Below are 26,360 nucleotides of genomic sequence, written 5' to 3'. Positions count from 1 at the left end.
TGCTGTATACCAAACGTATGTTTGCGGCTGATGCATACTTTGGGATATATGGACTAGTGCATCGTGTAGGGGCTGTGAAAGGAAATGTTTTTTTTTTAAATATTATTTGTAGTTTAAACAGAGAAAGGTATGATTAAATACACAATTTAAACTAGTACCTAATTTACAGATACCACATGTACGTGCTAGAATTCTAAATAATGTCAAACAGTGTTACAACCAATACCGCAGCAATAAATCTCTAACCCTACGTACTGGACCTCCTAGCTTTACCTATTAACATCTATGTCTATTGTTGTTGTTTAAACTCTGCTGGAAATAAATTCTTATTCGCTCAGAAACTGGCAGTTTTCCCTGGATCTAATTTCCCTTTTCTGCTATCCCCCTTTACCATCACGGCCATGAATATTGGGCTCGTAGATTCCGAAAGCTAATCGAAATTGGGGGGGGGGGGGGGGGTTTCAGACAAAAACAATTAATCAAATCATATTCAAATCAAATAAATTAAACATTTTAAAAAATCTTACCTGGGGTAGGTACGGGACAAGAAACTTTCTGCCCACTCCATCGACCTTTCGTGTCACACTGAAGGTTAAACCGATCACTGCTATTATCACATGTCACAGTAATACTGTCACCATAGTCATAATTCAGTTGCAGGTTGTGAATGGTTGCATATCGTGAAACGTAAGGGGCACTGCACTTTTCCGGAGCTGTACAGAAAATAAAATAAAGATAATAGTTGGTACAACAAACATTTATCTACTTGAAAACTTATTTGAGTATATCTCTGGACGTAATCTGGAGAAACAAAGAATAATGAAGTGGTTGAATGCTATATTATGTTGACCACAACCACCAAAAAAAAAAACAATTGTTAAGTAAATTGCAAAAGCCAGTCGAATTATTATTATCATTATTATTATTATTATTATTATCATTGTTATGATTATTATTTATTTATTTATTTATTGTTTATTTATTTATTAAATTTTTATTATTATTTTTTTTTTAAATTCATTTATTTATTTATTTATTTATTTATTTATTTTTATTTATTTTTTGTTGGGGGGGGGGGAGTTTTAGACAAAAACAATTAATCAAGTCGAATCAAATACAACAAAAGTCTTACCTGGGGTAGGTACGAGACAAGAAACTTCCTGCCCACTCCATCGACCTTTCTTGTCACATTCAAGGTTAAACCGATCACTGCTATTGTCACATGTAACAGTAATCCTGTCACCATAGTCATAATTCAGTTGCAGGCCATGAATGGTTGCATATCTCGGAACGTAAGGGGCACTGCACTTCTCCGGAACTGAGAGAAAATCAGGTGAAGATAATAAATCGTAAAACAAACATTTATCTACTTGAAATGTTATTTGAGTATATCTCTAGACGTAACCGGGAGAAATAAAGTATAATTTCTTGAATGATAGCACAAACAAAATCAAGTGGTTAGATGCTATCCTTTTTTTTTAAACCACAATCACGAACGACAACAACTGTACAGTTAATTATATACGTGTGTGCGTAGGGGCATAGGTGCTCTATATATTAGGTATTATTTACAATTTTTGACAATTGATAACTATAGGTAAATAAATTAATAATGATTGAGGAATAATAAATAAAGCTTTAATATACAGGGGGTGGGTTCAGACGAAAACAATGATTCAAATCAAATAAATGTACAATTTCAAAAAGTCTTACCTGGGGTGGGTACGGTACAAGAAACTTCCTGCCCACTCCATCGACCTTTCGTGTCACACTGAAGGTTAAACCGATCACTGCTATTATCACATGTCACAGTAATGATGTCACCATAGTCATAATTCAGTTGCAGGTCTCGAATGGTTGCATATCTTGGAACGTAAGGGGCACTGCACTTCTCAGGAACTGTAAAGAAAATCAAGTAAAGATGATAGTTGATACAACAAATATTTATCTAGTATAATGTTGTTGAGAGATAACAAGGACAATATTAAGTGGTTGGATGCTATCTTTTTTTTTTACCACAACAACGAACAACAACAAATGCACAGTTAATTAAATATGTGTGTGCGTTGGGGCTTAGGTATTATTTACAAGTTTTTGAACATTGATAGCTGGGTACATGAATAATGATATAATTAATAAATGATTAATAAATAAAGCTAACCTTCCAACGGCGGTGGGCAAGACTGGAAACCACCCGTCCAAAACCCATCTGATTTGCACTGAAGGGTAAACGATCGGTCTGTTCTGCTGTCACAGGTGATTGTTACACTCTCATCGATGCTGTAGACCAAACGAACGTTTACAGCTGATGCATACTTTGGGATATATGGACTAGTGCATCGTGTAGGGGCTGTGAATGAAAATGCAAGACGTATGTTTAATAATATAGCATTAGTAGTTTAGACAGAGAAAGTAATGATCAATATCTATAGATTAAACTAGGAGCTGATGTATTGATACCATGATGTTAATGCTACAATTATGGATAATGGCGAACAGTTTTACGACCAATAGCGCAGCAATGGAGCTCTTACCCTACTGGACCTCTTTACTTGAACTATTAATACCTAACTTTATATAATGCTTCGTCTAGACATAGTGTTGATCGGTCCTACATTACGATAATGAGCCGACATGTTACCTGATAATAAAAAGTCAATTAAGAATTACAGTAACGGGCGCTTTTCGCTGAATCTAATATTAGGATTTAATAAATCTTCCTCCATTATCATATCCATTAATTTGGGGATCGTCTATGACGGAAGCCAGTCGAACTTTTCCTGTCAGGGGATAAGCTTCATGTACCAATTCACATAATACCTTTAAATGCCGTCATATGGTTCGCTTCTTTATAAACCTCAATACTAACAAGGCAGCATATCTATTCATATATTTCAGTCGTTGTCAATGTTTATGATCTAAAGTGATCGAAATTTAAAAAAAACTCGCAAACTTGACTCTTATCGGTGTTCTATTTTTAGTCCCGTATATATATATATATATATATATCGTCTGTGGCAATAATGGATATACATATGTGATAGATACCTGAGACAGGTGGCGGGCACGACTGCATAGGTCCACTCCATAACCCAGTGGTTTCACACAGAAGACTGAACGGTTGAATGGTGGTATTGTCACATCTGAATGTTACACTGTCACCAAGGTTATAATTCGGGCTAAGGGTTTCGAGCGTTGAGTATCTCGGGACTGAAGGAGCATTACAGTTCGTTGGAAGAGCTAGGGTTAAGGGAAACAAATTTTAAGTTACCTGCTTCATAACTGTACGAAATGTCTACAATTGTTACTTTATGTCTGCACCCTTCATGTGGAGGATTGCGTAAACTAAACTAAAAGAAAACAATATGTCTCACTTTCACCAAATTGCGAATGCTTCTCGCGAAATGAAGTGCCACAAGAAAAAAAAAGGACTAAAGAACAAAAGAACCAATCACGCTGCAACAAACTCAGCACTACCATTTTGGGATTAGTGCTCATCAGGTTTAATAGCATTCCGAGTTCACAGTATTTTGGCAGCTAGGGATTCTTTCGGGTAATTAAGTTGGACTATGGACATGTGTTTATGAACAGAGCGAAACATTCTTTTGAAAACGTTTCGTATTGGGACGAACATATTCACGCATGGTACTACCTGTCGCAGTGTAAGGGGTTTTGATGCATTGTTTAGATTCAAATCTTAACAGAAGCAAAGTTATCCTAAAACGGGTACGGATTTGAATATTATCTTACCCCTTGCGGTCGATTCAGGGCAGGATACAGTCGGTCCACTCCATAGTCCTTTGTTATGACACTGAAGGTTGAAGGTATCAGAACTGGCATTGCACGTCACGGTAATTTTGGCCCCAAAGTTGTAGTTGAGACGAGGATTTGTAACATGTGCGTGTGCGGGAATGTACGGGGCACTGCAAGGAATTGAACCTGTAAGCAAGGTCGTAATAAATGATATTAAAGTGATTAAAGAAAAAACTTGTACATTGCAATTTGAGATTACCTCACACAATAATATGCAGTGACAAATTATATGGTGAGAGTGATGAAACTTCGAAATTTAAGGATCATGGAAAATATTTCGACGTTATTCTAATGATTCTTCTTTTTCATTTAATTCAATATGGATCCCTTGAAAAGGGTTGAAGACGGTAATCATTAATACCAATTGTCTTCTGGAAGTAACTGCGGGGAAGGGGTATGTGAGGAAAGAAACTTCCAGTTAAACGCATTACCTAGTTTGTAGCATATCATTATTTGCTTTGGTCTTGTGTGACATTTAATCAAATGTGTTTATTTGGAAGGGATATTTGGATATGTTTTGCCCCGTCTCCTTTGTAATTCTGCTTGTGGTAATGTTTTTTTTTATACCAAATGGATATCAGTTAGCAGCATTATTTGTATAATGGCCCTTCTTATTGTGTACAAAAGTTGTATTGAATCATGAATAAAAGCTCTTTAGGAAAGTAAGGAACAGCCATTTGATTGTTGCTCATTCTGATCTGTCTAAAAATGGGATGTTGGTGTACTGCTTTTAATACAGCATGGCTTTAATACACACTTTATTTTTCAGCTTCCCCGTCAATACTTCTACTACGGAGGTATCGGTTTTCAAACGTTGATCAAACGACTGGCGATGTGCTATTCACCAATTTCAATTTGATACATTGCATATAACGAACGTTTGTGTGGATGGTTTTTAATTCTGTCCAGTGTTTGGTTTGTTATTTGTTTTACCTGCCTGCTAAGAAAGAACGTGTATGCTTGTAAGTAATCTGTTTAAAATCATTTTTGTCAAACGTCTCACCTTGTTTGTGACATCTGATATATGTTTGGAATTTGGATGAGTATGGAGTAAACGTGCAGGTCTGGTGTCAAAGTTAGTAAGCACAGCTAGACACTAGGGTCATAGTAGTTGTGGTGGTAATGTAATTTTGCCATACATATATATTTTAGGTCCGAGAGCCAAATTGACCACTATTGGTTGCGAAATGTCCAGTGTTCCTCGTGCCAATATAAAAAACATGAGCCAAAACCTTGTTCCCTAATAATTTAAAATTGCTAAACTTTCCCTCTCGTTTCACTTAAAGAGCTCACATAGTCTTTGGTATCTGACATTATTTGAATGTGAAGAAAAAAACATATATTAAACGCGTGCCTTTCTCCAAAAAAGACAGCTCACGACGAAACTGATCTCTATGAGGTCTGAATACTGATCAGGTCCGTCGACGAGCCGCACACCCGCATCACTTGTATTGTATGTTATATTCCAAATCCCTTCATTAGCTTTGCCGAATAAAAAAAGGAGAAAAGGCGTCGTGGTACTTTTGTTAGTTCAAAAGTGAATATGATATTTAATTTTTTTTCGGAGAACAACACATTTAATTATGATTAATGTTTGATTCATTGATTATTTATTGAGACAGTAACTCAGTTCCATCTGGTTATCCTTAGGCACTAGTTGAGGATATTGGTTAATCCATTTGTATATCTTGTCTCTTAATTTGCCTGGAAAGCATATATAAGAATGAACATACATGAGATCAAACACCTGTTTCGTTATATAACATCTTCAAGTTGTTTTACAATGTTTCCAATTGACAGACGAAAACAGTCATTTAAGCTATCTTGCGATAACATTACGCACAGGCTTTCCCTTAAAAACTGAACGATAATTATTTATCAATATATGCAAAGAATGATAACTAACCGAGTGAAACTGCCATTGGAAATTTTAACTCATACACCACCTGAATATTTATCAGGTCCGTGCGTGAGCCGCAAACCTGCTCTGCAGCTTGCCGCAAAGCAGACATAGACCATACCAAAGTTTACTCGTCAACACGTGATCTTATATAGGCGCTGCGTAAAGCTGACGGTGACTCTGGGGAGCGAGAAAGCCCATCTGACCGGCAAAAAATGAGACCGACATTTATACCACTATACATTTGTTTTAAATTGGAAAGTGGCGATACGTTGCTGGCCTCCCCAGGAGTCTCCAAACTTGGTATTACCCTTCTATTGAGATATGAGATTTTCCAAATAGGTCAGATAAACGCACGCCACAAACATCTTGATAGATATTCCATTATGTTGGTTAACACTAATTCATAGCAAACTTGATCTTTTACTAGCTGTAAGGCTTTTTCAAGGCATTGGTAGACAGACACAACTATTCAAAATCCACCATTGCCACCTAAAAATGCTATTGTTTAAATAGACCTTCTGTTTAATCGCGTGTACTTTGATGCACACAAAATACATTGTCCTAAATGAGATCTTACAAGCTAATAGAGTTCCTTGTATTTGATGAGTGAGGTTTTACTACAATGACACGATTCCATTCTATATATTTAGATAGAAAATGTCAAAAAATGTGTAATATATGTGCACTATGAAGATACAGAGGGAGAGAGCAAGAGAGAGAGGTTGTTCATAATGTCTATGTTACAACATATACCAAATACGATTAAATTTGTGTTTTTATATTAGTCCAACACCTGAACTACTTTGTGGTATCTTACACGGATTTTTATTTTGGTGGTACGCAAATCCTTAGCGCAGCTGTGCACTTCTGTCACACTGAGCGTGCTGCTCAATTATTAGCTAGCCCACTTTTTTGTATCGAACATTTTGAATGTTGACGAAATTTAGATGGTTCCATCATAGAATACCTATCCATAAACAAATCGTAAGTCACCAATTTGCCATTGACCCAACCTTAACCTAAGCAGGTCCGTTGGTATTCCATAAGTCTACTCATTTGTATATGTCGTAACTGTAACAAATGTAGTTACTAAGGGTGCAACCATAATTACCATTGGTCAACATTATTACCGATCATTTTATGTATCTATTTTTTAAACTTTGTTTTCTTTCTAGTAGATACGTTACAAGAACCATTGCATTGTTATTTTGTTGTTTTGAGGAAAGGAGGGAAAGGCAATCGCCTCTCGTATTACGTAATACATTAAGTCAAAGTAATCACCATTGGCTTTTCCATCTGTCTGTTTTGTGTCTGTTATTAGTATTTTTTACTTTAAAATCGTTATTTATCATGCGTTTAGAAGCAGTGTTGACATTTGGGTGAAGTCATTCAAGTCAAGTTTTACTACTCTTAACAGATTCCTGAACATCAGTACTTTCAAACGCCTCACCCGTTTCGTGGCAATCGACATTGTTCATTCTTAAATTGAAGAGCTGGTGCGGGGGTGTGTAAATCAGAAGTGCAGCTCTGCACTACAGTCATAGTGGATGCGGTGCCATATTTAAAATATTCCACCACCTTAAGTCCATTCAAGACTATGTCCAGATCGGTTTCCCTATCCTACCTATTCAATCGATCTCGCAATTGAAAATAGATACCAAGTAGAAGGTACTGTAAGTACCAAGACTGAAAAAGCAGCATGTTAAAACATACTTAAATGCGGTATTTTAAAATAAATAATCAGGTGAAAAAGAAAAAACAACCGTAGGAGATACAACACAAGGGGTTTTCGTATATTTGGTATCTCCAGCAATTGTATTAGTACTACTACTTCATTAATATAGTATGTGTGTGTGTGTGTGTGTGTGTGTACGGAATAATATGTTTTATTTCCCCGTTTTACTCGTAAGGCCAACAAGTTTCTGTATTATGTTTCCCTGCCTGATTCTAAGTTCCCTCAAATTTAGGCTGCTTGTTGGTTGCATGCTTCATTTCTAACCTTTATCCACCTCATATAATTTGGTGTCACTGAAATCCTTTATGTTTAAATACAACTTAAGCCGTGTTTCAATCAAATTCTATATTGAATGCTCAAATCGCAGCTGCTGAATGCAATCGTATGCTCCTTAAAACCAAATTGAATGAGAAAAACCAAATTTCTGAATGTTCATCTACGCCTTCATTCAATTTCGCACGAAATTGAGAACAAAAATGTTTACTTGGTTGATCATTTTAGGAAGTTGGGAGGGAAAACCTATATCAAACTACTTAGGTTAATGATGAGGTAAAGGAGCTGCGTATTGCCCGTTCTTATATAGATAACTGTTTATTGAATTGTAATTCATCAAATTAAATACCACACACGCTAAATGTCATAATGGTATATGTTGTTTTGTCAGAGAGAGAAATACATTTGAGAGCGAATGAGAATGTGTACTAGCAGGTGAACAATATTATTGAGTAGAACAACGTAACATTTAATGTTGGCCTTTTATTGGCGTTGTCCATTTTTTTTAAAGCGCCATTTGCCTTTTTGACCTCTACCCAGCCTGTGTACTGATCAGGTCCGCGTACGAGCCGTAAACACACTTCATTTTACAATTGCCGGATTTAAATGTTCATGTTAACATCAGAATTATGTTAATTAATGGAATCAATTAATTTGTCTTCTTAATATTCATGTTCAAAATTTGCGAGATTACGAGGTAAGGCTAAAGCCATACTTATTTCAAATCAAGATTTTTTAAATTGTAAGTGCCTAAATATGGGAACTCGGTGCAGTGAAACAACCATGCAGCTCTTCTTCCGACAAGGCCATATAAATATTGAATAATATTCAGAATTTAAGATTCATATAATAGGTTTCTAGCTTCTGAAAACATGAGATATGAAGGCATGTTATCAGCTGCAACGCAAGCGTATGTGAGTGCCCTGCTGTCATATTATTTGTATGGCTTCCTGTCCAATGTAGAGCCTCTTGATTCCAGCCATCAAAACAAAAGGATGGATTAGTTGTCTAACCACCTCCAAAACACTCCACATAAACTATTCCCCAGCCAAAAGGAGTCCCTCGCATCCAGTTCCAACTTGGCCTTCTTAGCTAAACCTCAACCGCCTAAGAACAGGTTACGGATGATGCAGTATTGCCATGATCAATCATCTCACAATCGGAAGTGTTAAACATTTAGCGTAATATTAATCACAAAGTATGAAGTCAGTGACGTATGGGATCAGATTTTTTTTTCTGCCACTTGTAAGCTTGAACTGGACCCAGCCTGAATACCGATCAGGTCCGTAGGTGAGCTTAATGCCCGCTTCACTTGGTACTTTATTTGATTAAATGTGCTATTATCATTGTCGACAGCATGAAAGTGCCATTGTAGAAAAAAGAGAAGTAACGATTGTATCTTTCTATAAATGATAACAGTTTACTTTGATAAAAATGACTGGCTAAGAACAGAAATAAATTATTTTGCCTGAAATCTATTATTGTCATTTTGTTCATTTATCTCCCTTATTGAATAATACATGATAACCAATTTAAATAATTATTATGTACAAGCAATACAGTCTTGATGAATTGCATTCATCGAAAGCTGGGCAAATAATAGTACGCCGTATATTTTACATACATTTATTCTCTAATTTCCAAATGTTTTGATTTTGATAAAAGTATATACAATTGTTTTGTTACTACGGTAAATTCGTTTGCAACAAAATATTAAAAACGAGGCTATTATGGTAAGAACGTTTAAAACAATAAATGCATTATACATAAAATATATATTTTACCGTAAAATTAATACCCTTCCTTATCAAAAGTGTTTTGAAGATATCAAGTTAACCAATGTTTGTAAAGAAAAGAAAGAGAACAAATAAAGCAATGCACTTGTGTAATCTTGCATTTGTTTCAAATATATCCCCTCAAATCCACCAAATTTTTTAGCACGGCTTCAACGAAATAATGAGCACCAATGTTTCACAACAATTTTTTTCAGAATCCTCTTGTATCAAGTTTAGGCTGAAGCTACGGTTGTACGAGTAAAAAAAAAAAATACCCCATAGTTATCGATCTGAAATCGACTGCTAGGAATACAACAATAATTTGGTGCAGTTAGCCACAGTTTGAATGTTGTTCGTCAGAGAGAGAAGGATATGGAGAGCGATTGAGAATATTTGCTAGCAGGTGAACAATATTATTGAGTAGAACAACGTAACATTTAATGTTGGTCTTATATTGGCGTTGTCCAATTTTTTTAAAGCGCCATTTGCCTTTCGAACCTCTACACAGCCTGTGTACTTATCAGGTCCGCGTGCGAGCCGTAAACACATTCCATTTGTGAGAAGTCGGTGACTTATGGGTTCAGATTATTTCTTCTGCCACTTGTAAGCTTGACCTGGACCCAGCCTGAATACCGATCAGGTCCGTACATGAGTTTAATGCCCGCTTCACTTGGTACTTGACTTGATTAAATGTGCTATTATCAATGTCGACAACTTAAAAATACCATTGTAGAAAAAAGATAAGTGACGATTTTTTTCTTCTATAAATAATAACAGTTTACTTTGATAAAAATGACTGGCTAAGAACAGAAATAAATTATTTTGCCTGAAATCTATTATTGTCATTTTGTTCATTTATCTCCCTTATAGCGGAATAATACGTGATAACCAATTTAAATAATTATTATGTACAAGCAATGCAGTCTTGATGAATTGCATTCATCGAAAGCTGGGCAATTAATAGTACGCCGTATATTTAAATACATTTATTCCCTATTTTCCAAATGTTTTGATTTTGATAAAAGTATATACAATTGTTTTGTTATTACGGTAAATTCGTTTGCAACAACATATTAAAAACGAGGCTATTATGGTAAGAACGTTTAAAACAATAAATGCATTATACATAAAATATATATTTTACCATACAGTGAAAACCCTTCCTTATCAAAAGTGTTTTGAAGATATTAAGTTAACCAATGTTAGTCGACTGTCAAGAAAAAAAAGAGAACAAATAAAACAATGTACGTGTGTAATCTTGCATTTGTTTAAATAAGTTATATCCCCTTAAATCCTATCAAATTAACAACAAGGCTTCAACGAAATAATGAGCACCAATGTTTTACAACAAATGTTTTCAGAATCCTCTTGTATCAAGTTTAGGCTGTAGCTAAGGTCGACTGCTAGGAATACAACAATAATTTGGTGCAGTTTGATAGGAAGCCAACGTTTGAATTCGTTGTATAAACCTTAACATGGCGAAAAGGCTATCAAAGTCGACCACGGGTTTTTAATGAAATGTAGATGCTTAGTCCTCTGTGAAATAAGAGTATTACATAATATATATATTTACATCGGATATTTGTTATCGTTTATCGTGAACAAAATTCCAAGGTCGCAGAGTATGAAGTTCTTATCCAACCTTATCCAACAAATGTCATGTGATACGCACTGTTCAATTCTATGTCTCTGTCTCCTCTCACACTGGGATTGTATGTTTCTCTGATATCTTAGGTATATATTTCATTCAAATCGAGTATAGGGTATTCTTAAACTCAACCTCACAGAAGGCAAAGAAGGATGAAACTATTGGAGTGCGCATGATAATTATTATCTCAACGTATTTAGGGTGGTTACATACGAAATCAGTTACAGGAAATAAAATTCATATACAAAAATGTTATGCTAATGTAAGTAATTTATTTTCATACCATGCTCTGTAGATTCACAACACAATATTACATTATAACATTTCCGTAGCATATGAAGTGCAAGTCTGAGTATAGATTATAATATATAGGTGTAACGAATAAAAAGCAAAACATTGTTTAATAGATAAACCACTTTTTTTATTAAATGTTCTTAATCCTCTTCAATTTTTCTTATTCGTATTAGCATTTGTACTATTAATATTATTACTTGTATTATTATTATTTGTATTTGTATTACTATTATTATAATTGTTTTTATAATGGTCATTAACATTAGTAAAAGTGTGTATTATTATGATTTAGTCATTTATTGTTACAATTAATATCATCATTGTTTTCATGATTTTTATAATTCCTGTTTTCCCCTGTTTATAATTAATGAACCTTTTATAAACAAACTGCGTTATATTTTATTCACCGTTAAACAAATGAGGACATTGTGAGCTACGGTTTTTTATCATTTTTATTATCAATATTGTTATCATAATTACCATCTTCATTACCAGTATTAGTATCATTATCATAATTGTCATCACTATTGTTATTATAATTACCATCAACATTAACATTAGTAGTTTTATTATCATCATCATTATCATTATCCTTATCAGCACCTTCATCGTCATTGTTATATGGTGTATGTATGCATTTATATTTAACGAGTCAGAAGAAAAAATCCAAGGTAGTTTTGTACACAAATTATTTCCTATCGGTTCCGGATATATATATACATATGTCATATTTAATATATTGAACATATGTCACCTACTTATAATAGCTTTTTTTTCCTCAATAATCGGGGCAGCGCCAGGAGCGTCACATCGTGACGGATATGTGCGCTATATACGAAGCCACCATTATCATAATTATCATTTATTTACAAATAAATCCACTTAAAAAAATACAGGGACAACACTGATTAATTTTAATAATAGGGGTACACATTCATGACTTTAACAACTATATTATTAATACGCTTATAACGCTTAAACAAAACAAGAAAGCATGTGAACAATCTATTTGTATGGATTTATTTTTCTTGAGAATATGACATATTAAAACTTTTTATCTAAACAAATAAACAAAGCGTTATTTCAACCAGGGCATCTACTATTCTTGATTTACGAAAAAACAAGAACGCATCAAATTTGCAAGGGCTGTAAAAAAATTTAGTCTTTACTTAAAATAGTGAAATACAAATATGTAAAGCTACATGAATGGACTGAAATGAAAATTGAAATCGAAATGAATTCGAGAAAAAAAAATGGATTGAAAATAATGAAAGTAGTATTCCTAAGTTGAAGTTTTGTTTTGTTTATTTTCATTGCAGATAACTCTTTGGGTATTAATGGATTCCATGTGTATTAGAGTAATCAATGAGCTAAATATCGTACACTTTGATAATAACCTGGACATGTACGTTGAAGAACGAAAAGTTTTCAAATCATGAACAATTACATATATAATCATACTGTACACATCTGCTACCTATTGTGTGTAAAGCGTTAAAGGTTTAACCTCGTCTTAAATTGATCTCAATATTAAACATTTGATACACAAGAGAAAATTGTGCTTTTCAAATTCTTACTTGAGAAATTAAGAAGAACAAAACACGCTAATAAACATACATTTCATTTAAGTATGCAGAAAACAAATCAATGTTGGATTGAGGACAATAATTAATGCATCATCGGGGAGGACAGAAATTGTATACCTTTTCTATATATTGAATATACGTACAATTTAGAAAGCAGAAGGGAATAACTGGTTGTAAGAACTTACATTTAAAGATTAAATAGTATTAAAATTAAAACAATTAAAAATGTAATAAATATATTATTAGGCGAAGGTGTATGGCCGGGTTGGCCTAAACATTTTGTAAACTTAACAAAAAACAAATATTAACATGATTGGTACAAAAAAGGGAAAAGCAAGCTGAATCTAACACTGATAGTGATTAGCTATTTACGTTGTCGAGGATAAATTAATCAAACTGGTTTTTCGTAGACTTCATAGGCTGGAATGTGATCTCCATTTTGTTTGAGATATGGTTCGACATAGAGTGACTGTTCACCAGCAACGTAGTTAGCATATCCTTCAGGAACGTCAGGAAGAGGTCCTCTAGATCCATTCTCATCTTGAAGAGCGTCTTTCGATGACGTTACTAAATCGTACCCACGACTGTTTGATTATAAAATGAAATTCAACAAAATATAGTATTGGAATCAGGTTTTATTCTGATTTTAGTTCGATTGTTTTATTTATAAATATGAACATCCGATTTATTTATGCAAGTGTTGCATTGCATGACAATTTTGTTTTCTGTTCTAACGGAATCTTAGGCTCTGCGCAAAAACTTTACGAAGTTTATAAGCATTTGTTGAAAAATCTATCCAATTTAACACCTTTGTCTACTTTTTAAAAATCAATCTTTATTACAAAAAGAAACTGCTTTAAGATTTCGACAATATTTCTCAAATTATCTGACCGAACAAATATAGTGGAGACTTTTCTTACAGCGGAGTTCATTAGTGGTTAAATACTTTTGTTTGTCTTCAATATGTATAATGTATAATGAAAGTAATGATATCATGAAACCATCCCATTGCCTGGTTGTGACGAAACGCGTGGTACATTTTTTTTTATTCACGGCCTTGATACAATAAAAGACATTTTGCATAAATAGAAAACAATAATGAACACATTTACTTACTTTCTCATGAAGATAACAAACACAGCCATACACATCAGAACAAGGATGAATAAGATGACAGCTGTAACCAGAAGGCCGGTGATAAAGTAATCTCTTCCATCGTGATCAGTATTAGGTCTTGTAAAGCGCCCCGGGGATGATGGTTGTTGCCCTGAAAATACAAGTAATTTGGTTATCAGCAAAGATCGCATTTATTTTTTTTATTGATTTATATTTTTGTATTCATATTTAGCATTTGCATTTGTACTCGTATTCATATTCAAACTGGTAATTTTATTTTTGTTTTCTTATTTTCATTTATTATTTGCATTTGTATTTGTTCTCATATTTCCATTTACATTTGTTTCAGTATTTTTTTTCAGATATCTTTATTTTTGTACAGAACATGCAGCAAAATCCGTACATAACTTTAGCGACCCCGTACACAAAATATATATTTGTTTAAAGATAACAATTATTATAAAAAAACAAGGTGGGTATGAAAAAAATTGTATGTATAGAATAGTCCGGGTGGTAAACTATAGACGGTATTAATATAAGCTTAATTAGGTAAATTGTTCCACAAATATTCATAATATGCAAAGAGATGATCTTAATTTGTAAAGCAGTATCCTTTTTTTGTTTTTTACTTTTCGTTTCTTTTACATCTCATGTAAATATGCTTTTGGGTCTTGTAATTCATCATGCTTTATTTGATCTTTGAAATAAGAAATGTATTGTAGTAAAGAGCTTGCGGGAAGTCTACCTATTCATTTGTTCAGGTGGAGAGACATTTTGGTCACAGAGCTTGATGTTACATGTAAAAGGCGCACTTACTAAGGCGAGGCGTCAAAAATATCGATACCAGCAGGCTGCCGCCTCACGTATTGGCGCATCGAGGCTGCAATTACGGCCGAAGCCTGGCTGGGGCAATTATTTTTCACTTATTAGCCCAGCCGGCTTGCGCCAGGCTGGGATCTGAGGCTCGGTTTCCATTCGAAAGGCGGCAGCCGGCGCATGCTTTTGTTCAGAGACCATTATGATGACATCATGAGTTAATTGAGGGTCCTACCGCCAGCGGTAGCCGGCTGAGCTAATTTAAAAAATGCAGCCAGGACGTACAAGTGCAGTTAGCTGCCGCTGGCTGGTATATTTATTTTTGACGCCTCGCCTAAATGTAGTAGTACTATACATCCAGAGGATAAATAGTTTACTTTATAATTTGGTATATGATGTGATATTATACCAGATCGTGTCATAATGTGGTACCACATTATCCCGTTTTATCGGATATGTTAAGCGCATAATTACCTTCAGGCGGTGGATGAGTACGGGAACATTCGAAGGGAGGCCCACGCCACAAGCCATCTCGCTGACATTCCCAAATTAAAGAAACAGAATCGACGTTACATGTGATGTTCACTTGGTCACCATTCTTGTAGCGAGGCTTAACATTTCCAATGTATGCGTCGGCAGAGATGATTGGTTGATTGCATTCTGCAAATGAAGTATTTAAAACAAAATTAAGAAATTTGGAGAATATTCAATATCAAAAACTTTTTCGAAGGCTTTACATTCATTACAGCAGAGTAAATATGCAAGGAAGCCTCTTGCAAGCGCTATGAGTTGCCAATAAAGCGCACATCTTTGGTTACTAAGAATTAAAATACACTTCGATCGAAAACGAAGCGACTCTAATCATGGGTTAAACAAACTATCCTACACCCCACCCACCACCCCCCCCCCCCCCCCCACAGACACGACAGCGTCAGCTTTTTTTAAGGGCGCTTTAAATCTTTATATGAAATGTTAAATAAAATTGTCACATCACCTTGCATTCTCGTGTAAATTTAGTGTAAGCATTTGAATACCGATTTATTATTAATCAATGTTGTTAAAAAATAAATAATAATTGAGTCTTCTTCTTCTTTTAATTGTCACGCACTTATATATACATGTTCAGAGAAAGGCAAATGTGCATGGATGTGTTTAAATGACATCAGTAGCGGGATGGAAGTCGATTCCTCAACCCTTCGATTAAAATTCAAATTAATGAAGCCCTATATCACGAAACATTTATATCTTTATCCGAACAAAATCTATATACGACCGGTAGCTTTTATTCCGTTATGTTCATTGCAATGTATGTTTGGCATACCTATGGCAGGGACAGGGCACACTATGTTTTGGCCTGTCCATGTTCCATCCTCACATGTCACGGGAAACCACTCAGGACCCTCGTTACATGTCACGTTCATCCTGTCACCGTTTTTGTATGAGAGACGAAGATTCTGAATGGTTGAATCAATTGGCACTGCTGGGGCAGTGCAAGAGTCAACTGATGGAGCACCTGCGAGGACAAATGAAAAGAGGTGATGAATATTTGAGGAATTTTTAGAATATGAATATTGTATTAGTTTTTTTATAAAAAACAATGTGTAATTACAATAAACAAAAAGGGTATAGAAAAGGAGATTTGACTCTCTCTCACGAATGATTTTAAGACTATTCTAGAGCGATTGTGTATTACTCAAAATATTGACAATGTCGATTGTACATTTAAAAGGGAATTTGGGCCTTTTAGAGTGTATGATAGCAAAACATAAACGTAGTGAAAAAGAAAAAGAGATAATGATTAAATTCTACATTACTTGCGGATCATATTATGATCATATGGAACAATATTGCAGATCTGATTTATATTCATCAATAAAAGGGATTTGATGAAAAGTTATGAAACGCTGTGATTTTGATGTTCTAAAAATGGAACTAAATGATTAATGATTAAGTTCTGAAATACTTCCTTTGGAAGCAGAATCAGCTTATATCATATTTTTACAGAATCAGCTTATATCATATTTTTACAGGAACTAAGAGGAAACCTTACTCTTTGGTTCTGGACAAGACGCAAGTGGCCCGCTCCACAATCCTTTGTCATGACATTGAAGGGGGAAGAAAGCATCACTGGTATTACACGTTACATTCACACTGTCACCGTGGTTGTAATTCAGACGGAGATCTTCCACCATGGCATGATGAGGAATATAGGGAGCACCACATTTTATTGAATCTGAAAGAACAAACAAATTAACAGAATAAAGTGATTTTGACAATTTACGCCATCACATTTAATGTAAATAAATGTATGCGTAATATGGGTGTATAGACATAAGTATAACTAGCACGTGTCCTTAAAAACTGGCCACCCTGTCATCATTTTAAATATGTAGATCAGGGTTTCGTTGCTAAGAAGTAAATTGAAGTCAAGAAGGTTATGTTCATTATTATTAAAAAGATATATCGTGGTTATGAAGATGATTAATATTATTATGAACAAAACAACGAAGAGTGAGAAGACAAGCAATAATTCATTCAAAGCTTGGAATGGCTGTAAAAGAAATAGGCTGTGGGAGTGCAAACATGTTAGTATGAGTGTGTAGCGGGGAAACATGACATGTAAAGAGTAGCTAAACAGACAGAACTGCTCAAAAAGAAAATTCACTATTACACAAATAAAAAACATTGCATAATGGAACTTTCATATCCTGACAAAATGTTTTGGCATTCATATTTTAGAAGATCCATATCAGCATGGAATTAAAACTTGAAAAGCGCATCAAGAGATTGAAATTTATTTCGAAAAAATCAGAACTAAGGTAAATATAATTTAAATTAAAATATCAATACTCCAATATCGAAACCTCTCAATTGATATTGCATTTTAAGATCGTGTCAACAAAGTAATCAACTCCTTTATTTTTGTTATTCTGTTTACGATTCCTGAACACTTGACAATCACAATATGCTGAGCAATATCAACGTTTTGTTCAAACCAAGTCTTCAACAAAATAAAAAAAAAGACAACCATATGCTTCAATTCTAGAGTAGGAAGAAGATAAGACAGAAATTCGGCAAGAAAGGCAGAATAAAAATAAATTTGTAGATATAAAATGGAAATGTAAGCTTAGTTAATTGCAATATAATATTTTGAATCATTTGTGTCTTTACATTTAATTTTCGTTTTTACTTGATCGAAAACGTTGCAAGTTTTTACTTCATTTCTCAAACAAAACTTTCCTGTTAATTCGTTAATTTTCACTAATTTTTTCAGGGTGTGATTTGACACAGAATGTATCTGAGTTTAATTTTAAACCGATATTAGTTAACATATACCACAAGTCGAGCCAACTTTCCACCCTTATCGACTTGCTCCTTTGCTTCAAAGCAATCTGGAAACATGGGCTCGAGATATGGGTCAATCTTGGGGATGATTTACAGACGTTCTTTAGAACATGGTAGGCGTGGTTGTATTTTGGTATTGGGTATCAATACATTCCCTTAGAACAAATGACGTCACCTATTTTCAAAATACATTCACCAATTCAATCATAGCCTTTTATAGAAACGTTCAGAGATATCATCAGACTTTAACACAATTATGAGTTTAAAATGTAAAACTTTATTATGTTTCATCGTTATATCTGACTTTTTCTTACACTTTACTAAAAATGTAATTATTACAACATTTTTGATTGATTTTATTTTATTTATTTTCCACTCAAATATCTACAAACTAAATGACATATATATACCATACAGTAATACAGTATATAATAGAACAATTGAATTATAAAAGTAACGAAATACTGACAAGTATGTTCGTAATCAAATAAGTTTACAGAGTACATTTACGTTTGAGAATTAGACAAAATATTTTATATTGCTTGATTTAATTGAAGGGGGGGGGGGGAGGGAATCTCAGAAAAGCTAGGCTTGTTGAAAGAGATTCCCATTATAAATTAATAATGGACCATCAACAACGTGCATCAAATTCTGCACATGTCCGCTCCCAAAGAGACCAGAGACGCGCGAACCAACCCGCCCGCGCCAGATCCCCGGGTCTCCCCCGCCAAGGCCCATTCAGCGTAAATCAATCTGCCATTGCCAGGTCGAATAAACTCAAGGTCTGTCCGACCTAGCAACGAACAACATAAAATATTGCGCACCGAACAAGCCCCGACAAAAGAAACACAAATATCTGGCATAGGCAGCCGAACCCGCACGTCCGGAGACTCTCCGGGAACAAACACGCGAAAACCAGACAACACGTCGAAGATGGTCCAATAGTATTTTGTACAAGCGTATACTTAACATTGATTACGATCAGAAATCACCATCATTTTTTGGGCCATGGTTAGTATCGACTTCGTTACAAATTATACATTCCATACGTTCCATTTACTCAAATAACCGGTGGATAATGATAACTAAAAAAAAAAATCAAAAATCCATGTATTAAGCCCCAAAATGTGTGTTCTTAGCACCACATCAATAGGCAATAGTGGCTATGTTGAGTAATCGATGGCTTGTTAAGACTTTATATCACAACGAAACACTTTGAGTGAACTTTACATCAAAAGTGGTTGTGCATGGAAAAAGGACAGAAGAAAAAAAATGTTTAGCTCTTTGTCTGTTAAAATATGTGACTGGAATACATTTTTTTTTCTCACAAGTGAGTATCTTATAATTTACCTTGAACACTTGAGCCAAAGTTGTCCCTTTTTTAATAAGAATTACATGGATTGTAAAAGACAATTTATGTCATGCATCCAATTTCCGGTAATGGTTAAAGCTATCGAATCATACAATCTTGATACTGATGTACGCTCCTCGAAATTGTCTTGAAGACCCATGTCATTTCAGATCCTCTAGTTGCATAATGATTGCCGTTTTTGTTAAATTTAGTTATATACACAAACATAATTTGTTCGTCAAAGCAGTACCCTGCATTTCACCCTTTGATTTCACAGATGTTTTTTTTTAATCTGAATTCGAAAACCTGGCGGACAGCATTAACAAAATAGCTAATGTAGGATTGTAAACATAACTAATTAACTAATTATCCTATTTCTCTTCAAATGTAAAAGAATGATCAGAACTGTTCGAGTTCAATGGAAGTAAACTTTATTACAAGAGCATTACTACGCGATACTTATATGGCGCGGTTCATACTGAGTTTTATTGCGCTGTACATACTAGTACTACTACTACTACTCCTACTACTACTACTACTACTACTACTACTACTACTACTACTACTGATACTACTACATATCATAATGATAATATAAATAACTATCATAATTAGTTTTGTTCTAAGATACAACAAATATACTTAAGAAATAATGAAATCATAATAAAGATCTACAACCTACTTTACAATAAAGCTACATTAATACCATTAATATAATCGAGCTTTAATATTAGAGTACTTTGCACATAGTGGTAAAGTCGGACGAGAAAGTATTTAATTCACTGTACAGTGAAACGGGTTAAGGGAACTGGCATCACGGACGTCAGTAGGTAGATTATTCCCGAGTTTTGGTGCGATTCGAAGAGAAGGCGTGCTCTCCATATCGAGTGCATGGGGGTGGTCCTGGCGTCTGTTCAAGGCGTGCATGGGGTGTGGATGTTAGTCTAAGGGAAGAAGTGAACAAAGCGGGAGAAAATAAAGCAGTGAAGCTGGTCGGAGCTAGAAAATGTTAAAAAGCTTTAAATGTTAGGAGCAGAAACTTATATTTAACTAATTACTGTGCAATTGAAATCCAGTGGAAAGGCAGGAGTTAGGGTTATGTGTATCATACATCCTCTATGCAAATCTTACATCCTGTTTTCAACTTATTTTATTTAATACTAGATGAAAACCATGTCACATGCCTTTTAAGTAGATGTGTAGCCTAAAGTTTCCTTGGGTCGAATACACTTGGCACTTCCCGAAGAAGAAGCCCAGATAGAATTTATTTATCGACCATAACCCTCAAAGATTGAACCATAATAAATATGGAACATAAGCCCTCAACTCATCGATAAAGCAACATACATATTAATCTACTCTATTTCGATGTGACATTTTGACATGTGATAAATTAACGATACGATCATGCGGTAGAAATAACGTTTGATATAATCTGGTAAAGGTCTCTGAGAAACGAAACGTATTCCTAGCTCTAAGGTTACTCTCTTTCTAGAACTGAAGTTTGTAGTATAATTGAAGCTAGATTAACAGTTAATTAGAGTCTTGAAAATTAATAAAGGTAATCATAGAATTTAAAGTTCAAAGAAATTTTTTCTTCTGGGTATATACATATGTGAGGGCTTATAGCTTATCGCTAACTGGATTGAGTGTTTAGAAAGTTTCAACACTATATATTTTGGGACTTGACCTTAAAAATTAAACTTGATTTTTGTAAATATGTTGAGGGATATGAATCAAAAGTCTTAGAGAGTCTTACTTTAGATCCAAGTCCGTGGTTTTTCTACGGTTTAAAACTCTTCTGGACCAAAAAAGTAACTATTTAGGACATGCAAATAACTCTAAGAAATAAAGAGTGTAGAAGACTCATAAGTAAGGCTAACACTTAAAACCTAGACCCTATATAACTAACTTTTGCCTAAAAAGATCTAGATCTAATCCACATATAAAGACTTAGCATCTCGATGTGAATATTCATGTCTTGTGTGCATGGAGTAGATCTAGGTCTCATCTTGTTTTTAGAATTTACATAAAAATGAATGCTTTTTTGTTAATCTCAACCAATCAGAAATCATAAGTGTAACAGATTAACCTCCTAAATTCACAGACAGTCAAGTCATACTTTATTAGTTTCTTACCTGTTCACTGTTTATTACTTGAGCTGAACACAGTCTGACAGTGAGTCATCTACTAAACTCGAGCTGCATTTACAATGCAACCAAAATCGTCTCTTTGTCTCAAATTCCGGTGTTTCGCAAATAGTTGCATAGCAATTGCTGCCAATCGCAAGAAATCGAAATCGAAAACCCTACCTATATCACCCGTTCTTCGCTCACTTCATTGGCTACCGGTCCATTCTCGCATTACTTTCAAAATCCTACTTCTTTCGTACAAAATAACACATAACCTTGCCCCTAAATATCTTCTTGACCTAGTCTCCCTTCGATCCTCCTCTTCTGCCAGATCCCTCCGTTCATCTTCCTCCTTGCAATTAATACACGGCCCACGAACAAAAACCCGTTATGGTGACCGTGCCTTTTCATCGATTGCCCCCGCCCTCTGGAACAAACTCCCACCCCATATTCAAAATGCCCCATCCATCGAATCATTCAAAACCCTTCTCAAAACCCACCTTTTTAATCAGTTATAGTTTACTGGAGGCGCACACAAGTAGTTAATTCCATTCAACTCAATTGTATTGTATTGTATTGTATTAGTAATATTTCATTTTACTTTGTTGATTTTAAGGTATTAAACATGTTGAATAATTAAAAGTTAGACAGTACCACCTGTGCGCTTAGAAACATCTGTATAAAGCGCCCTATAAATGTTATTATTATTATTATTACCTATGGATTTTTTTTTTTAACGCTCTCCGAAGTTTCGCCGATTTTTTGCTTCGTAAAAGCAAACTTTCGTGAGTTATCGATTTTTCGTCATGTGACACACTGACAAGATTATGAGTATGAACATTTCCTTTTTTTTTTTTAGGACAAAGTGATTTGTCTAAATCATAGCTTTTAATGAAATTGCCTTGTTTATCCTGTCATTCAATTTAAAACAGATATTTGTCTTTGTTGAGGTTGTTGTTATAAATCCCATAGTTGAGGATGGAAAGATAACAACTTAGATGAATGAAAGTCATGTTACTTTGTCAAGAAAGCCTTACTATAATTTGAAAACTATTTTAATCCTCTAGAACGTGGTCCATAATCTTCACGGCAATATAAGATTTCAACAACAGTAAACGATCTAGCAACACTCAATTATTATAGAAATTAAAAGTGACCAAAAAAGGAAATAGAAAAGGTCATTTAAAATGTAAACAGTGAAAGTTTGTTGGGAATGGATTAGTATCAAATGTTCAGAAGCCTTGTAAATTATCATGCCCTTTTCCTAAGTTTACGGCTTCAAAAGTCATTAAATCGTAACAGGTCTCCTCACGCCCGTTCATATAAAGAGTGTTGGAAAAACATTTCAAGCACAAGTTCCAGTCCTATCTCTTCTCTGCGATGTCATCAACACATAAATGGCTGCCACCAACGTGGCCAAAATAAAAAAGAAAAGGGTGGACGGGTGGAGATGTACTTTACAATCTTGCCGAAAGGATTGACACTAGGGTTATCTTTTATAAATTGTAATTTGTTGATAATAGTTGGTGGCAGATGGTTAAACAAATTTGTTCGCAGCAAATCGAATGCAAATATTTCAGGAGTTTATACCAATGACTGAAACCCAATATTAATAGCAAGATTAATAAAAAACAGACCTTTTGTTTGCAATAGAACCCCGTTTTGTGATTTATAAACATGTTATAACGTCAAACAGAATGAGTGTATCTTTAAATTAACGTTTGTATAGTTATTTGGTTCAAGTCATGTTTCCTACGTCCTATCAACATGAAGAGTTAAACGCCTCACCTGCTTTGTGGCATCCGATAAATGCTTGGTATCTCTCTGACACTGAATAAAACGAGCAGCTTTTGTTGCGTAACAATCTGTAATTACAGCTCGTTATTTGTGTCATACTAACCGCGCTGTCATAATCATAGACGTCCCACCAAAATTTGATATCACCAAAATTGAAGATATGTTGGTTATTACTATAGGTCAAACCAATTATACAAATCATACAGTAGAACCCAACTGCCATCCGCTAGTTTGACCCGTACCTCGCCTGCATATAAATCAGATCCGAGTACGAGACGAATACCTGATGAGATAAACCCTGGTCAGTATTTTAATACTCTAAAACGTGCTTTATATTCTTCAACGCAATTTAAGATTTCAGCAACAGCAAACTATACAGCAACACAGACTCATCATATAAATTGAAAGTGACCAAAAAAGGGAAATAGAAAAGGCCTTTTTAAATGCAAACAGTACAAGTTTGTTAGGAGTGGAAGAGCGTGAAATGTGCGGAAGTCTCATACATTATCACGCCTTTTTCCAAAAAGTAGACGGCTTCAAAGATCGAATGACGCGAAAGTTGAAGGAACTTAAAGCAAAATATTCGTTCGAGTTTTACAACTCCTTCCATTCATTGAATCGTAACAGGGATCCTCACGCCCATCGATACGAAGAGTATTGCAAGTAAATGTCAAGCAGAAGTTCCAGTCCTATCTCTTCTCTACGATGACATCAACACATAGATGACTACCACCAATATTAGTGAAAATGGAAATAATCTTGCTTTATTTGAAATTATGTCCCAAACCATTGAATGTCCTTAGACAAATTGATAACAAGGGTCATGAGACCCGAACACAAATCCGAAAACAGACGCCAAATAAAACAGAACAAACCTGCTAGTTTGACCTTTACCTCACCTTCATATAAATCAGATTCGAGGATGAGACGAATACCCGAACCCCCCCCCCCCCCCTCAGGGGTTGGAATGACCACATGCGTGTTGCCAAAATGTCCGGTAAAGGGGTACTTTTCGTGCGACAAAGTCCGGCCCGAGAATTGTAAAAAAAGGGGGTGTATTTGACTTTTCACCCGGAGATTTCTTTAAAAAGGGGGTGTTTTCCCCTTTTTTCTCTCATCTCTTTGGACTTCTGAGGAGTTATTCCGAATTTAGGGGGGTACATTGAGCATTTTCCTGATTTAGGGGGGTCTCCAAGACAGGAAAAGCCCGCAAAAAGCCCGTGAAAGGGGGGTTCGGAAATGTTGGCAGTCCTCAGATAGGGGGTGCTTTCAAAAAGAGGGAACGAGCATATGCGTACCCTAAATAACACTGAGTGGGGGGGGGGGGGGGGGCGGGCCCAAAACTCAGTCACATTGGAGTTAGATTGGAGGCACAAACCATGGTCAGTCATTAGTAATATTCAATGTGAGATTATGCAAATAGCAAACTGAACTGTACTTTAACTAACACACCTAGAAATAGACGGTGCGAGGCTATGTTTAAAAGTACTTTTACCTATTTGAAGGCAAACAAATACAAATGTTAAATTCCAACGGCATTTGAAAGATAATACTAATTTAGAACTTCTCTAAAAAAAAAGGGGGGGGGGCTTGAAAGTGTCTTTTAGTGGGAAAATAATGACTATTAGTTGTCAAATCGAGAAAGTTCTAGCAAATCAGTGAGTAATAGCCTGATTTTTAGACCATTGTACCGAATGGTCGTAGATTTGTGCTGTACAAAGATTGAATCAGTTTAATTTTTACCATTTCCAGAAGTGGGTTATTGATGTAGACAAATGCTCATGTAGGCCTACCCTTTACAGCTCATTTCATGTATCTCATTACCAAAGAAGAAACAAAGTCAGTCAGTCACCCAAAAGTGTCTGACAGTGAAGTCTTCGTAGCTAATCGAATGCCAATATTTCAGGAGTTTATAACAATGACTCGAACCCGTTATTTGTAGCAAAATTTATTTAAAAAAAAACAGATCTGAGGTTCGTATTAGGACCCCATTTTGTTGTTTATAAGCAGGTTTTAACGTCAAACAGAATGAGTGTACCTCTACATTAACGTTTGTATATTTATTTGGTTCACGTCATGTTTCCTAAAACCTTTCGACCTAAAGAGTCAAACGCCTCACCTGGTTTGTGGCATCCGATAAAAGCTTGGTATCTCTCTGACACTGAAGTAAACGTGCAGCTTTTGATGCAATCTGTAATTACAGCTCGTTATTTGTGTCATACAAGCCGCGCTGCCATAGTCATAGACATCCCACCAATATTTGATATAACCAAAGTTGAAGATATGTTGGTCATTACTATAGGTCAAACCAATTATACAAATCATACAGTAGAAACCAACTGCCACCTGATAGTTTGACCTGTACCTCGCCTGCATATAAATCAGATCCGAGAATGAGACGAATACCTGATGAGACAAACCCTGGTCAGTAACTGTGAGTAACATTATCTGAACTGTGTGAATTATGCATCTAACATACTACTTTTTAGTTTAGCTGACACAGCTACAGACAGACGGAGTTGAGCTTTGTTTAAGGTTTCATGAATTGTAATAGAGTGACAAAGTAGAGACTGTTCCTGCAAACTTCACTCAAGTGAATTAAGCTCATTGCCGACTTCTGACAACCGAACAAAGCTGCGGCAGCGGCATCTAGTTTATGGCAATTAATGACCACGTATCAGTTTAACCGATCGGCTTTTTCTTCCTGCAACTGATAAGTGACCACTCGCAAAGTAAACCCCTCGATGGTTGACACTTTTCATGTTTGTCCGTTCAC

At 35.1% G+C, this 26,360-nt stretch overlaps 1 protein-coding gene across 1 annotated transcript; it reads right to left on the bottom strand.

The window, feature by feature from the left end:
- Positions 1-12,709: 12,709 nt before the first annotated feature.
- Positions 12,710-25,725, bottom strand: LOC100888849 (coagulation factor XIII B chain). The gene is made up of 6 exons (XM_011683740.1): positions 25,704-25,725; positions 17,010-17,192; positions 16,281-16,472; positions 15,434-15,619; positions 14,144-14,294; positions 12,710-13,611 (listed from the first exon to the last, which is right to left on the bottom strand). The coding sequence occupies exons 2-6, from the start codon at positions 17,149-17,151 to the stop codon at positions 13,419-13,421; spliced, it is 864 nt and encodes a 287-aa protein (XP_011682042.1). The 5' UTR covers positions 17,152-17,192; positions 25,704-25,725; the 3' UTR covers positions 12,710-13,418.
- Between the last annotated feature and the right edge of the window lie 635 nt (positions 25,726-26,360).

Source organism: Strongylocentrotus purpuratus, unplaced genomic scaffold (genome assembly GCF_000002235.5).
Source record: "Strongylocentrotus purpuratus isolate Spur 01 unplaced genomic scaffold, Spur_5.0 spur5_scaffold_17, whole genome shotgun sequence".
Taxonomy (NCBI): Eukaryota; Metazoa; Echinodermata; class Echinoidea; order Camarodonta; family Strongylocentrotidae; genus Strongylocentrotus; species Strongylocentrotus purpuratus.
This window is presented reverse-complemented; position numbering and strand designations above follow the sequence as displayed.